The sequence below is a fragment of the Aspergillus ibericus genome (assembly GCF_003184845.1).
Source record: "Aspergillus ibericus CBS 121593 unplaced genomic scaffold BO80scaffold_1, whole genome shotgun sequence".
Classification (NCBI taxonomy): domain Eukaryota; kingdom Fungi; phylum Ascomycota; class Eurotiomycetes; order Eurotiales; family Aspergillaceae; genus Aspergillus; species Aspergillus ibericus.
Window position 1 is genome coordinate 51,549 of NW_020292099.1, and position 12,235 is coordinate 63,783.

Genomic DNA, 12,235 nt, shown 5'->3' on the forward strand with positions numbered 1-12,235 from the left:
ATCGATGGGCGAACGGGAAGATACAGTGCGGGGATAAGCATAGTCTAGTGTCTGGGGAAATATGTCAGTGAGATACGATAGATTGGCCCCAATCGGCGTCTAATCAGAATACTGCAGTAGATATCCAGTACTTATCTCAGCCAGGGCCAGCTTACGGGGCCAAACAGCTCCACTGATAGAGCTAGGTGGTGAAGAGGTGGAGCTGCCGGGGCTTGAGAGAGAAAGTTAAACCATAACCACCCTAGCAAAACCTTAGAAGAACGGTTAGCGCATGCGCAGGAGATAGCCAGCTGCATGACTGGCAAGATACAAGTTGGAGACCCCCCCCCCACAAATACCATACTTTACCGTACAGTTTCATACTGTGAGCTACTGCATTCAAGAACAAGTGGCTAGCGCAGCCGCCTCTTGCAGCAGGTTAGTCGGCTGAGGACGATCCATCCACTGTCGCTGCTCCTGTCCGTCACCAGAGGAAGTCCCAATCATCAAGCGATCAGAGGAGAATCCTCGTCTGTTGTTATCCCCAGATGCAGACAATCTTTGTATTCGCTCTATCTAACCATCCACCGTTCATGAAAGAACTCTCTCAGCTCTGCATTCACAACACAGCCAATCCCGAAAGCCGGCAAGATTCTCGCTGCTCTGACCGACGATGATTGGATCCATCCGCTTCGTATGAGGGCCGATCTCTCGGCAATAGTGGCCACTTGCGGGCGGGCAATCAAATCCAACGCCATCAAGTGAAGAGGGGTATTCACAAATTGTACCAGAGCGGGCAATACGAGTTGAGTGATAGTCCTCTTGGTATGGAGGTCGGCTGTGATCCAATCCGGTATGTACGAGGCCATCTGAGGGGCCAGGGTAAACGAGCTGGAAATCGTGATGCTATCGCGGAGGAGAAAAGCCATGTATGCTGTCCGAGGAATTGAGGGTGGTCGTTTGTGGGCGGCGTTTGGATCGCCATAGATCTGGGAAAACCTTATATCCTTCAGGATCCCCAAGGATACATTGATAACATATGTTGGGAGGAAGCTGAATGTTGCTGCGATGTTTGTAATGGTTGACTTCTCCGATAGTTTGGGAAGATGGCTGAGGCTCGTATCGGTGGCATTCGCAGTGACATAAGTTGCTGCGTAGAGAGACCAAGCAATGAAGAATGGCCTGGAGAGGTAGAATCTTTTCGGTTTGAGAATGGAACAGAATGCGTGTGTGCGGAGTGTACTCAGGAGCGATCGATTTGAGGAAAGTCTTTCAACAACGCTCCTAGAATTGTCATCAGTACGTGGGTCCTTTGTGATCTTCATCTCAGTAGACTGACCGATCAATGACAGTGATGATAGGAGCTATGAGAGTCGCAGATAGCGATCCGGCAATGAAATCTCCGGCCAGCTGTCTCGAGTAGTCGTTATTCCAAGCACCAGTGTGTAATGGCTCTGCGTCGACGCGATCTGGTGACATCTTGGGCTCTATGACACTGGAGGTGCTTTCAGACAAACCGTCTTGTTGTATAGATACCGCGGCTGAATATGTATTCGTCAATTGAACAATCACCTTCACCTGCCCAATTTCTGTGATAGGTCCTTAGAGAGATCTTTCGTGCCCCTCACTTTTGAATATGATATAGGCAAGCGTGACTCAAATCTTTCGATTTCGTCGGCATAGAGACCGTGGGTAAAGGTCAATCACAGGCCCCAGAGCCCGACGGTGCTTTGCTGCACATGCTTCGCTCCAAGAGGGTCACTTGCAGTCTCTTGATAGTCAATCAGCCCCGCGATAGAAGCTTATCGGATAGTTGTGATGACGAGATAAACGTCCTGCTTATCGGGATGGTCGGGGTGCGAAGCCGAAGGAACGAGGGCCCGCATTAGGGAGATCTCCAGCGGACGGCTAGTCTACCCGACACCATTAGCGGGCCAGTGCCCCGCCGTCTCTCCTCACTCCCCTCACTGCAAGCTGCGCCTGCGCCGAACTTCGGCCTCCCAACCCGTCATGTTCGGATACAAGAGCGAAGTTGACGCATAAGAAGCATGATGTTCACCATGCTCGTCTCTCAGATTCACGTCCAATTTCTCTTCACATTACCTCCCTCATAATCAATATGGCCTTCAAGCTCTCCATGTCTCAGTCATCACCAAGCGTGCGCTCCTTAGGACGCCGTGTCGGAAGAGTTCCAGTCATTAAGTCCCGGGGCGTTGCAACTGCGCCTTTCCGTCTACCAGCTGCCAGAAATGAACCCAATGTGAGTCTGGCTATCATCCTGTAGCCGGCAAAGTACTGAACGTTATTAGTTGGACTACGCCAGAGGTTCCCCCGAAAGAGCGCAGGTCGAGAAGGTGTTGAAGCAGATGAAGGCACAACTTCCGCTGGAGAGCCAATCCTTTATCAGCGGTAAAGCCCTATCAGTTTCCAATACCCTGCAGCAACCTTTGCCCGCGGAACATGCCACGACCTTCACCCACTACCCTCTCAATACCCCTGCGCAAATCAATGAAGCAATTGAATCAGCATTGGCCGCCAAGGAATCATGGCAGAACACCCCCTTCGTTGACCGGGCTGCTATCTTCCTTAAAGCTGCAGAGCTTGTCGCAGGCAAATACCGATACGAGCTCATCGCTGCTACAATGTTGGGACAAGGAAAGAATGTGTGGCAGGGTGAGATTGATGCCGCTGCAGAGCTGGCTGATTTCTTTCGCCTGAACTGCAATTATGCTGCGGAAATTTTGGCTAAGCAGCCTGATCGGGGTACTGATGGGATGTGGACGTAAGCAAACCTTTGAGAGCCCAGTACGCTCAGTTGCTGATAATCCCTTAGGCGTGTCGACTATAGACCCATGGAGGGATTTATTTATGCCGTGTCGCCGTTCAACTTTACTGCAATTGGTGGAAACCTGGTCAGCGGTCCAGCCCTCATGGGCAACGTCGTGATCTGGAAGCCTTCGCCTTCGAACGTCTACGCAAGCTCGCTCGTCTACAAGATTCTCCTCGAGGCCGGTCTACCTCCCAATGTGATCCAGTTCGTTACCGGCGACGCAGAGCAGATTACCCAGACAGTGCTCGGACACAGGGAGTTTGCGGGTCTCAACTTTACCGGTTCCTCGGACGTCTTCCGTTCTTTGTACGCTCAGGTCGGCGAGAACATTGGCAAGAAGGTCTACCGGGACTACCCTCGCCTGGTTGGTGAAACCAGTGGCAAGAACTTCCATCTGGTTCACCCCACTGCCGATATTGACAGTGCCGTTTACCACACTCTTCGAGGTGCATTCGAGTACCAAGGACAGAAGTGCTCAGCCACGTCTCGACTGTACCTGCCGGAATCTCGGGCACAAGAGTTCTTGGCGAAGTTGAAGTCCGAGATCAACGACATCACGATTGGCTCCCCCGAGGAGATGGGGGCCTTTATGGGCCCGGTCATTCACAAAGCGTCCTTTGAGAAGATCAAGTCCATCATTGATGCCAGTAACAAGGATCCCTCATTGGAGCTGATTGCTGGTGGTACGTACGATGGCTCGACCGGCTATTACGTCCACCCTACTGTGTACCGGGCCAAGAGCATCGACCATGAGCTGTTTGACAAGGAGATCTTTGGACCCGTGCTGACAGTCTACGTGTATCCTGACGCCGAGTGGTCCTCGATCCTCAAGAAGGTCGACCAGAGTGGTGGCGGGTTTGCCTTGACTGGAGCGGTGTTTGCAGCCGATCGGACTGCCATCCGTGAAGCCGAAGATACCTTACGGTACGCGGCTGGCAACTTCTATATCAGTAAGTAGTTTGCCTCTCTTACCTTGACTTTTACTAACGGATGTCACAGACTGCAAGACCACTGCGGCCTTGATCGGACAACAGTCCTTTGGCGGCGGTCGCTCGAGTGGAACCAACGACAAGGCTGGCAGCGCCAATGTTGTTCTGCGATTTACCAGCCCCCGGACGATCAAGGAGGAGTTCTTCCCCTTGAATGGCTTCCGGTACCCCAGCAATGAGTAGTGGTTGTAATGATTATGAGCTTGCCATGGTCCAAAATGGGATGGTGTTGGTGTACATATAGAATAGCAGTCAATTGATTGATTCTTGTATCAGCTACTGCAGTATTTTTGTAGTTCGTATAATCTATGCTGCATATCATTGATCAGAATATCGCATGTTCTTTCTATTTTGCTTACACTTTACCACTGTTCGCCTTCGTCGAGTCGAAACACTCACCGTGTCAGCAAGTCTTAGAAAAACCATTGTGCCAGCATCCTATCTAGGTCCACGATACTTTGAAATCAGACATAGCTTCAATGCTATCGCGTATCAATGCTAGACATCACCAACAAACCACATATCCACAACAACTATTCGCACCAATCCCTTGATAAGCTGCTATCTTGCTTCCCCGCACCTCCTATCATTCTCCTCATGCAAGGCCTGCCAAGACACAATATGCTGAGGGGTCGATAAGCCATCCGTTACATACAGTACAGCGTGCATATCGCCCGTCGCATAAACTAACCGACGATCCTCAACCACGCTAACTCCCCCACAGCGCCTCGGATCGTCCCAACTTCTCCAAGCCCCGCATGAATCCAACTCTCGATCACGATCAGTAAGATAGTGTATCCGGTATGTATCGCGTGGACTAACCCACAATGCTGAATGCAGCGTGGCTGGAGCCACACCGATAAGCTGGCTATCTGGGAATATACGGTCAAAATATGCGCCGCGGTGTGCTGGTCCGAGATTAAGGTACCGGATCACAACAGAGTGGATGTGGTATGATTCACTCCCGAATAGACTACTATATATATGACGACCACCAATGAATTGATCCAGGATTCTATACTTTTGTTATCACCCATTATCTCTATTGCATTGAGCACAACATGATCTCAACCGCCAAATCCGACCCTATCGCCATCATCGGCGCAGGCGTCTTTGGCCTCGCCTCGGCTCTCCACCTCTCCAGCAATGGCTTCACCAATATCTCTGTCTTTGAGAAAGACACCCAAGTCCCTGCCCGCTATTCCGCTGGCCACGATATCAACAAGATCGTGCGCGCAGAATACGAAGACCCATGGTACACCGAACTAACCCTTGTATGCCCCCCTCCCCTCCCATTCCCCCTCCCCCCTCTCCTCCCACCCACCCGACTAACATATTTCCATCACAAAGCAAGCCATCGAAGGCTGGAAAACCCCCCTCTACGCCCCTCACTACCACCAAACCGGCTTCCTACACCTCGTGTCCGGCACCGCCCCCGAGAAAGCCTCCCAAACCATGAACCGCTTCCTCGCCTCGATCCGCACCCACCCAACCTACAAAGGCAAACTCACCACCATCACGTCCCCCACCGACATCCGCAACATCGCCTGGCAACTCACCGGCCCCCTCCCGGGCTGGAACGGCTACTTCAACCAACTGGCCGGCTACGCCCACTCGGCCAACGCCCTCCGCGCCGTCTACGAAGCCTGCGCCGCCCGAGGCGTGAAATTCTTCCTAGGCGACCAAATCGGCAAAGTCACCGAGCTGGTCTACACCAACTCCACCAAGAACCAAGTCACCGGCGTCCGCACCAGCAACGGCCACCTCCACCCATGCCGGCTCGCCATCGTCGCCATCGGCGCCGCGGCGGCGACCCTCATCCCCGAAGCCGGGAACCAAGTGGTCGCGAAATCCTGGTCCCTGGGCCACGTGAAACTCACCGACGACGAGACCTCCAAGCTGCGCGGCATCCCGGTAACCTACGCGCGAGATCTAGGCTTCTTCTTCGAACCGGATCCGAAAACCAATCTCCTCAAGATCTGCCCCATGGGCGGCGGGTACATCAACACGGACCCTGCATCCGGAATCTCCTACCCGCCTGCGACGTTACAGGAAAGCGAGAACGTGTTGCCGGCGGAGGACGAGAAGCGGATGAGACGGTTATTGCGGGAGACGTTGCCGGAGTTAGCGGATCGGCCGTTCGTCGAGAAGAAGTTGTGTTGGTTTGCGGATACGAGTGATTCGGAGTTTATTGTGGATTTTGTGCCCCGGTCGGAGGGGTCGGTGGTGCTCTTGTCGGGGGATTCGGGGCATTTGTTTAAGATGTTGCCCGTTGTGGGGGATTGGGTGTTTCGGTTGTTGAGGGAGGGGAGGCAGGGGGTTGAGAGGTGGAGGTGGAAGGGGGGCGTGCAGAAAAGGGGGAAGTGGGAGGGGGATGTGAGTTGGCGGTTGGGGGAGACGAGGGAGTTTGAGGAGGTGAGGTTGGTGGCGGGGCCGAAGTTGTAAATGGTTTTATTGTTTAGTTAGGGTGTTATGTTTCATGAAGTTCATTGTTCATTCATTGTCTGGCAGATAGCTACGACAACGCCAATTTCCAATTCATCCGATTGATAATCATCTGCCAATCGAATCCACTCCCAGAATCATGAGGATTCAGATCCCGAAACTTCCACACCGTCTCCGTCGCCTTTCGGACAATGGCAACATTGCTAACCGGCCACGAATACGACAGATACGTAAAATAATTCAACACCCGCACTCGATCCTCATCCGTCGTGGACGAACAACCCGCCAGAAACAGGGGCCACATGGGAAATAGCTGTCTTTCCTGGTCCTCTCGGATGACTTGACCGATGTGGTCAAGGAGTTTACCCAGCAGAGTCTGGAGGGTAGGTTGGGATAAGGGAATATCGCAGGCCAATTGAAGGTAGAGGTCCGCAGCCATGCGGAAACATTGACCGCAGGTGGTGAGGTACTCGCTGTCCGGGGAGTGTTCTTTGGGGAGGGCGTCCAGTTCGCTGCGGAGGGACATGACGCGTTGGAGCATTTCGCCTTCGGAGAAGAAGGAGTTGGTGCCGGTTCGGCGGAGTTGTTGTTTTTGGCTGACGAGGTCGGTTGCGCGGGCGACGATGTCGAGGAGGGTGAGGGAACAGCCGATGTGGGGTTGGATTTTGGTTTGTTCGTCGATGTATTTGGTGTCAAGGTTGAGGCTTCGCGTGAAGAGGTCCATGCAGTGGGTGATGTTTGGTTGGAGGTGTGCAAGAGGGTCGGGGTCGGGGTCGGATACGTGGTCGTGAGAACCTGTGGTGCGGAAGAAGATTGCTCGGGATTGGAAGTAGCTCCGTGCGAAGAATAGGATCTCAGGATCGATCATCCTGTAGCAGCTGTTGATGATGGCGAAGGCGCCTTGGACGTGACGCACCCAATCCGGTTGGCATCCTGAAGCAATTTCCAACGTACAGAGGATGAGGCAGGTCATGAGGGCCTCGTTGGCGTTACTCACATCGGAGAGAGATTTCCGAAGGGACTTTAATGCGAGGGATTTGTACGATAGCGCGAGCTGTTCGTAGTTTATATGGGTCGCCACTGTCTCGGTGCGACGGTCGTTGGCGCTCACGGACAGAACGGCATATAACAATGGTCTTCGTCCACGGCAGAACGGGACGACCAGAGAACGGAATTTATTCCTTGGATCATCACGGAATACTCTCACTCGGCAGATGACTTGCAGATCTGAAGCTAGGTCAGCTTGGGATACTTCATTAAGTCCATTTCACTCACAGTATTGGAAGAGTTGTTCCTCGAGTCCACTGCAATCAACTATAGGCGCTGCGAAGATCGAGGCTTCCAGTCGAATTGGATTTACCGTGCAGTCAGATACAGCTTTAGTGCGTGTGTCATGGACCTTTTCGGGCGTAGCTTCTTGGCTATGCTCAGAGGACAGCTGGGAGACATCCCCGGAAGAAATGGTGAGAAAATGCCTCCGACTCTGTTTTACCACCGGTAATCGGGCACCATTCGCTAGGCTGATTAGTATACTGGCCAAAACGGCAAAGAGAGATCCTACAAAGCGAGATCTTGAGCCGCACGGTGACCGATTGCGAGTTCTCCAATAGATAAGGGCATTCGAATCCGCGGACCACACAATTCCTGCAGGCTGGTTTCTCCTCTAAACCCATCATTGGTCAGATCGGAGGCACTTCCGCGCTAGGAGAGGAATAGGATGAGGGCAGTAGATTGTAGATCTTACCTCCGCAGCGACGCTTGCGCTCTGGGATACCTTATCAGCACGAGGAGAGGGAGCGGCTATGCAGCCGTCAATCGGATGGAAGAACTTACTTTTGCAGGCTGAACAGCCAGTGCGACTCCGGACGTTCATTTTAGTTTGTGGTAAAGTGCTAGTCAAAGCCAATGTGTGGCTATTCGATTGGTAGGGGTGGAAGTGTTGGTGTAATGGCGGATGCGAGAGCTTCCGGAGGAAGCCATCGAAGGGGAGGCCTTATCACTGAGCAGGGCAAATTGCGGGGGTTAGTGGCACCGAGACATACAACGGGAGCCCCTCCCGGCATTGACTGATAAGGGACATGGGCCCATCCCTTTCAAGGATGGCGCCGCTGCTGATCGGCAGCACGGACCGACAGCTTCACCTCATGATCCTCTGTTTAGTTTTAGGCTTATGTACTATTCTAAAGTGCTGCTAGATATGAACTAGCCCGACTAGCTCAATCGGTAGAGCGTGAGACTCTTAATCTCAAGGCTGCGGGTTCGAGCCCCGCGTTGGGCTTTCCTTTTTCTTTTTTTCTCTTTCGCTACAAGTATCTTTCCGCCTGCAGGTGGGGTAGTGGTTGAAGATCACCAGGCAAGGCTTTATTTACTATATACGAATAGGAGAACTGGGGAATTTGTTAAAGTATAGAGACTACGGGTTTCCCGTTGCGGGCTACTTTATCTTGGACACCACCCCTAATGCTATCCTAGGTAAGCACCTAGTATATAATCTATCCAGGAGGTGGGTGGAGACTACGACTAGTGCTAGACACATGGACGATCCAGACAATTACAGCGAGAAAACCTCGGCCGCTTTAAGCAGACAGGCTACGGTCCTATGGTTCCTTAAATGAATAGAATACAAGTGGGTGGGTGGATGGTCTAGTTCTAGTAAGGGCATTTGGATATTCTTTTCACTAATAGGGTATGAAAAAAAAACTATATATTTATTGCAGGAAAATACTTTTGAACTGCCGCTCTGCTTCCGCCCAGCTCTTGAGAAAGATTTGTCCGACCCCGACACGGCGCGCGATATCATGATTTCCACTTCGTGAAATAAGCATCACATTCACCATAGTCTCTCGATCATGCCCTTTCTCTCCATATCGGTCACATTGTCTCAGGGTCCGATCATGAACGACATGTTCGATGCGGTGGTCATCTTCGACGGACAACAAGTTGACTACATCTGTGTATGCCTCCTCTGTTATCGACAACAACAGAAATTCACCTCTGCAAGGTACCGAGGGGCTCTGAAGGTATTCCGGAATTCGTATAGCCCCTGACAGGGCTCCAGTAGGGGACTGGACACGGAAAGTCCGGCTGCCGTCTTTCATGATGAGCTTTTCAGTTGGGGGACGCACATCAAAGTATGCAACTTGACTGTGGGTAGCAATGAGGCCATCGAGGGACGGGAGATGCTTCAAATGATCGGTTGGGAAAAGATCATCGTGTATCTGCGCACCAAGTGCCTCTTCCCAGAACGCGTGATATGTAGGCCATAGGTCCTTCAGTGAAGGTCCCTCTAGTGTTGTTATGAATGGCATATCCCCCCAGAGCCTCGTCGAGAAGGGCGATTGTGTCGACAACAGACGGGAGAATGTCTCCGGGAGTAAACTGGGAATGCAACCTGCCGTCCAAGCTGCATATATGTTGGCCAACCGTCCCCGGCAATCGCCCCAGCGAGGTTCCCATTCAGCGCCCGATACCGGTCGACAAATCCTCATGTTCACAGTAGATCCAGTCACCTCGGGCTTTGCCCACACGGCCAGCGGTGTACCTGCATTGATATGGGTTATGTCACCATCGTGGGATGCCCATGACCAGGATGGGAACTGGGTATGTCTCTCGGTTGACGGGAGGGTGGGATTTTGGGGGATCCAGAGAACACCTTGGTCGAAGTATTGTAGTGGAAGACCATAGTAAGTACCATTGCGCCCATGCACTTCATGAAGTATTGCAGTGAAAGCACGCACAGCGTCTGATGGATATGATAGCTTTCGCCTCGTATAGAATGCCAAGACATCCCAGTACAAAAGCAAGGATGGCAAGTGGGCCCAACAGGTGGAATGACAACCATCTTCGGAGAGAACGTTGGAAGAAGATTCAACAAGTCTATCATTATAGAAGAGACCGACCTCGCTGAAAAAAATCAACCTGGAAGAAAAAAGATCTTCCTGAAATGTCCAGCCTCGGGTGGCCCATTTGCTATTCTCCAGGCACACATCCATGGGTGGAGTGAGTTGGACCACGAGGCGTTCATCGAGTTTGACCGTATTTTGCTTCCATGTCCGCCCTCTGCTTACCCCCGGTAGGCCGTACAGGGAATCTTCCCCAGCCAATGCAACCAAGGTGCAGGTGGCAGCACGATATATGTGGCTCATTTGGTTGATCTGCGTCTGTAGCTCTACTTCGTTCTTCTGATCAATGCATATTTGATCAACCCATAAGAACTGAAATCCCACATTCTGGCACGCGATGAGTGCGTCTCGAATGGTTGCCGGAAGTTGGTGCCGATCAAAGCATCCCGAAGAGGGGATCTCGAGTCTCGTCACATGCCCAAAGACATAGCTCAAGGTAAGATATTGGCAGTCGGGAGGGGCGTCAACTACTCGGTCATGATGAACATCAATCACCTTGAGCTTTTCTGGCATGTGCAAGCGAGAAGGATTTTGGTTTGCACCGACACTCGCGTTGAGCCATGCAGAGACCTCATCCCACTTGATGAATTTATCCAGGATGGGGATAGTGCCATATTTCCACTTGAAGGGGGGCACCGCCGAGCCGATTTGCTCCGGGGGGTCGGACTGAGTTGATGGTTTCCATAAAGTCAAGGGAAGACAGTGGACAAAATTATTCCCGATGGATATTGTCATTTTCCCAGGATACATTGCGAGCCATATTTCTTTCTTCTTCAAGTGATCATTATCCAGGCACCATGTTTCTTTGATTGTCAGAGCCCCGTCGACGATAAGTTGGCAGAAGCCGCACTCTGAAGCTCTGGCCAGAAATTCAGAAAAGAATGCGCGATAAATTTTCAGGCGACTCCCAAGGCCATAATGACGATGACAGCGAACTAAATGCGGGATTCTCATATGGTTGCAGATCGAACAAAGCGATGGGTTGTTAGTGGTTTGAGAGATGGGGCAACTGTCGCAGTTGCTATGCAGGTTGTGGTGCCATTCATCGTAATGTTGGGGGCTATGAGTGGCAATCATCCAGCAGATGCTGCATTTCTCATCATCCATCTCCTCAATCTTGATGTCTTCAGACATTGCCAGTAGTAGGGGTTCAAGTTAATCCGGAGATGATGGGAGGCGGTTCCTCCAGAAGAAGTGAGCCCCGCGATTTGCCTGCAGATCGGGCGCTTAGCAGGGATAACTGTCGGTTGCCCTCAGGACTCGATCCAATGATCCCACGTGACAGTCTTCTCTATGTGATAGCGAGAAGCCATCGATGATATAAATTTTGGGTCCGAGATATAGAAAAACTAACTAATGTTCACCCAGTGATCATGACGCTATGGTACGCTGCTCATCCATTTGCTCCATCATGCGACTGGATGTTATTTGCAGTAAGATCCGCTGAGACCGCATCATGCACGGTTAACCCAGTCGAGATCAACTGCAGTGGGATAGAGAAATCATGCTCAGACGACGTACATGCCGATGCCGGTGCGGACGCCAACCCTAATTCAGCCAGCGGGACAGCAGCCATGGCCACATTGCTGGACCGCAGGCGAAGAGACTGGTTATGTGTACTTCCCTCCGTTTGATGAACCATCCTATAAGCCGAAGAACCAACATGTCCAACAACAACACCAGTCACATCGTCATCCTAGGGGTACGCACATGGCACTCACAACTACCTTCCCAATACAGAACCACCAAGCAATCCTCACCCACCAGCCAGGCAACTAGTCCCATCGGTATTGAGGTCACCGAAGCCCCCATTGAATCCACCTCAATTACATACATCCCTCACCAGCCTATTCCAGCACTTTCCTATTATTCAAACAAACCCAGCTACCCCAGAAACCAAAGCAGCACTACCATTCTATATGCAAATCTCAAACACCCTAGTGACGATCACAATGAGCCCATAAACCCTGACGATTGCGTGCTTGCGACTATATCTTATCTTATCGTGCGCGGCTTAATATACTTAATTGGACTTCATGTGGACCCCACATTTACAGATTTTGGTTTGGGATATGTGAATGAAAATATTT

General features: G+C 51.7%; 5 protein-coding genes and 1 non-coding gene across 6 annotated transcripts; 3 read left to right on the plus strand and 3 right to left on the minus strand.

Moving 5' to 3' along the window:
• Positions 1 to 475: 475 nt before the first annotated feature.
• On the minus strand, positions 476 to 1,458 carry BO80DRAFT_370403 (uncharacterized protein; the record flags this gene model as incomplete). Its single annotated transcript, XM_025716446.1, has 2 exons — positions 476 to 1,263; positions 1,319 to 1,458. The coding sequence occupies 2 exons, from the start codon at positions 1,456 to 1,458 to the stop codon at positions 552 to 554; spliced, it is 852 nt and encodes a 283-aa protein (XP_025580383.1). The 3' UTR covers positions 476 to 551.
• A 511-nt stretch (positions 1,459 to 1,969) lies between these two features.
• Positions 1,970 to 4,030, plus strand: BO80DRAFT_370404 (L-glutamate gamma-semialdehyde dehydrogenase). The gene is made up of 4 exons (XM_025716447.1): positions 1,970 to 2,239; positions 2,289 to 2,761; positions 2,813 to 3,759; positions 3,809 to 4,030. Exons 1-4 carry the CDS (start codon positions 2,099 to 2,101, stop codon positions 3,979 to 3,981), a joined length of 1,734 nt encoding a protein of 577 aa, XP_025580384.1. The 5' UTR covers positions 1,970 to 2,098; the 3' UTR covers positions 3,982 to 4,030.
• Positions 4,031 to 4,577: 547 nt separating this feature from the next.
• On the plus strand, positions 4,578 to 6,243 carry BO80DRAFT_370409 (NAD(P)/FAD-dependent oxidoreductase; the record flags this gene model as incomplete). The annotated part of the gene is made up of 2 exons (XM_025716448.1): positions 4,578 to 5,072; positions 5,149 to 6,243. The coding sequence occupies exons 1-2, from the start codon at positions 4,860 to 4,862 to the stop codon at positions 6,241 to 6,243; spliced, it is 1,308 nt and encodes a 435-aa protein (XP_025580385.1). The 5' UTR covers positions 4,578 to 4,859.
• A 61-nt stretch (positions 6,244 to 6,304) lies between these two features.
• Positions 6,305 to 8,242, minus strand: BO80DRAFT_395445 (Zn(II)2Cys6 transcription factor). Its single transcript, XM_025717314.1, has 5 exons — positions 8,077 to 8,242; positions 7,988 to 8,008; positions 7,805 to 7,906; positions 7,519 to 7,758; positions 6,305 to 7,470 (listed from the first exon to the last, which is right to left on the minus strand). The coding sequence occupies exons 1-5, from the start codon at positions 8,114 to 8,116 to the stop codon at positions 6,314 to 6,316; spliced, it is 1,560 nt and encodes a 519-aa protein (XP_025580386.1). The 5' UTR covers positions 8,117 to 8,242; the 3' UTR covers positions 6,305 to 6,313.
• Positions 8,243 to 8,448: 206 nt separating this feature from the next.
• On the plus strand, positions 8,449 to 8,521 carry BO80DRAFT_t1. Its single transcript has one exon. It is a non-coding gene; the product is annotated as a tRNA-Lys (tRNA).
• A 430-nt stretch (positions 8,522 to 8,951) lies between these two features.
• Positions 8,952 to 10,658, minus strand: BO80DRAFT_343164 (HET domain-containing protein; the record flags this gene model as incomplete). The annotated part of the gene is made up of 1 exon (XM_025715219.1): positions 8,952 to 10,658. One exon carries the CDS (start codon positions 10,656 to 10,658, stop codon positions 8,952 to 8,954), a length of 1,707 nt encoding a protein of 568 aa, XP_025580387.1.
• Between the last annotated feature and the right edge of the window lie 1,577 nt (positions 10,659 to 12,235).

What these genes read in the sequence shown, in the direction of transcription:
- BO80DRAFT_370404 (XM_025716447.1), top strand. Translation starts at nt 2,099, where the DNA reads ATGGCCTTCAAGCTCTCCATGTCTCAGTCATCACCAAGCGTGCGCTCC. An exon ending in CTGCCAGAAATGAACCCAAT is followed by an intron (nt 2,240 to 2,288) that starts GTGAGTCTGGCT and finishes GAACGTTATTAG; the next exon opens with TTGGACTACGCCAGAGGTTC. An exon ending in GGTACTGATGGGATGTGGAC is followed by an intron (nt 2,762 to 2,812) that starts GTAAGCAAACCT and finishes ATAATCCCTTAG; the next exon opens with GCGTGTCGACTATAGACCCA.
- BO80DRAFT_395445 (XM_025717314.1), bottom strand. Translation starts at nt 8,116, where the DNA reads ATGAACGTCCGGAGTCGCACTGGCTGTTCAGCCTGCAAAA. An exon ending in TGGCTGTTCAGCCTGCAAAA is followed by an intron (nt 8,009 to 8,076) that starts GTAAGTTCTTCC and finishes AAGGTATCCCAG; the next exon opens with AGCGCAAGCGTCGCTGCGGA. An exon ending in GCGCAAGCGTCGCTGCGGAG is followed by an intron (nt 7,907 to 7,987) that starts GTAAGATCTACA and finishes TGATGGGTTTAG; the next exon opens with AGGAGAAACCAGCCTGCAGG.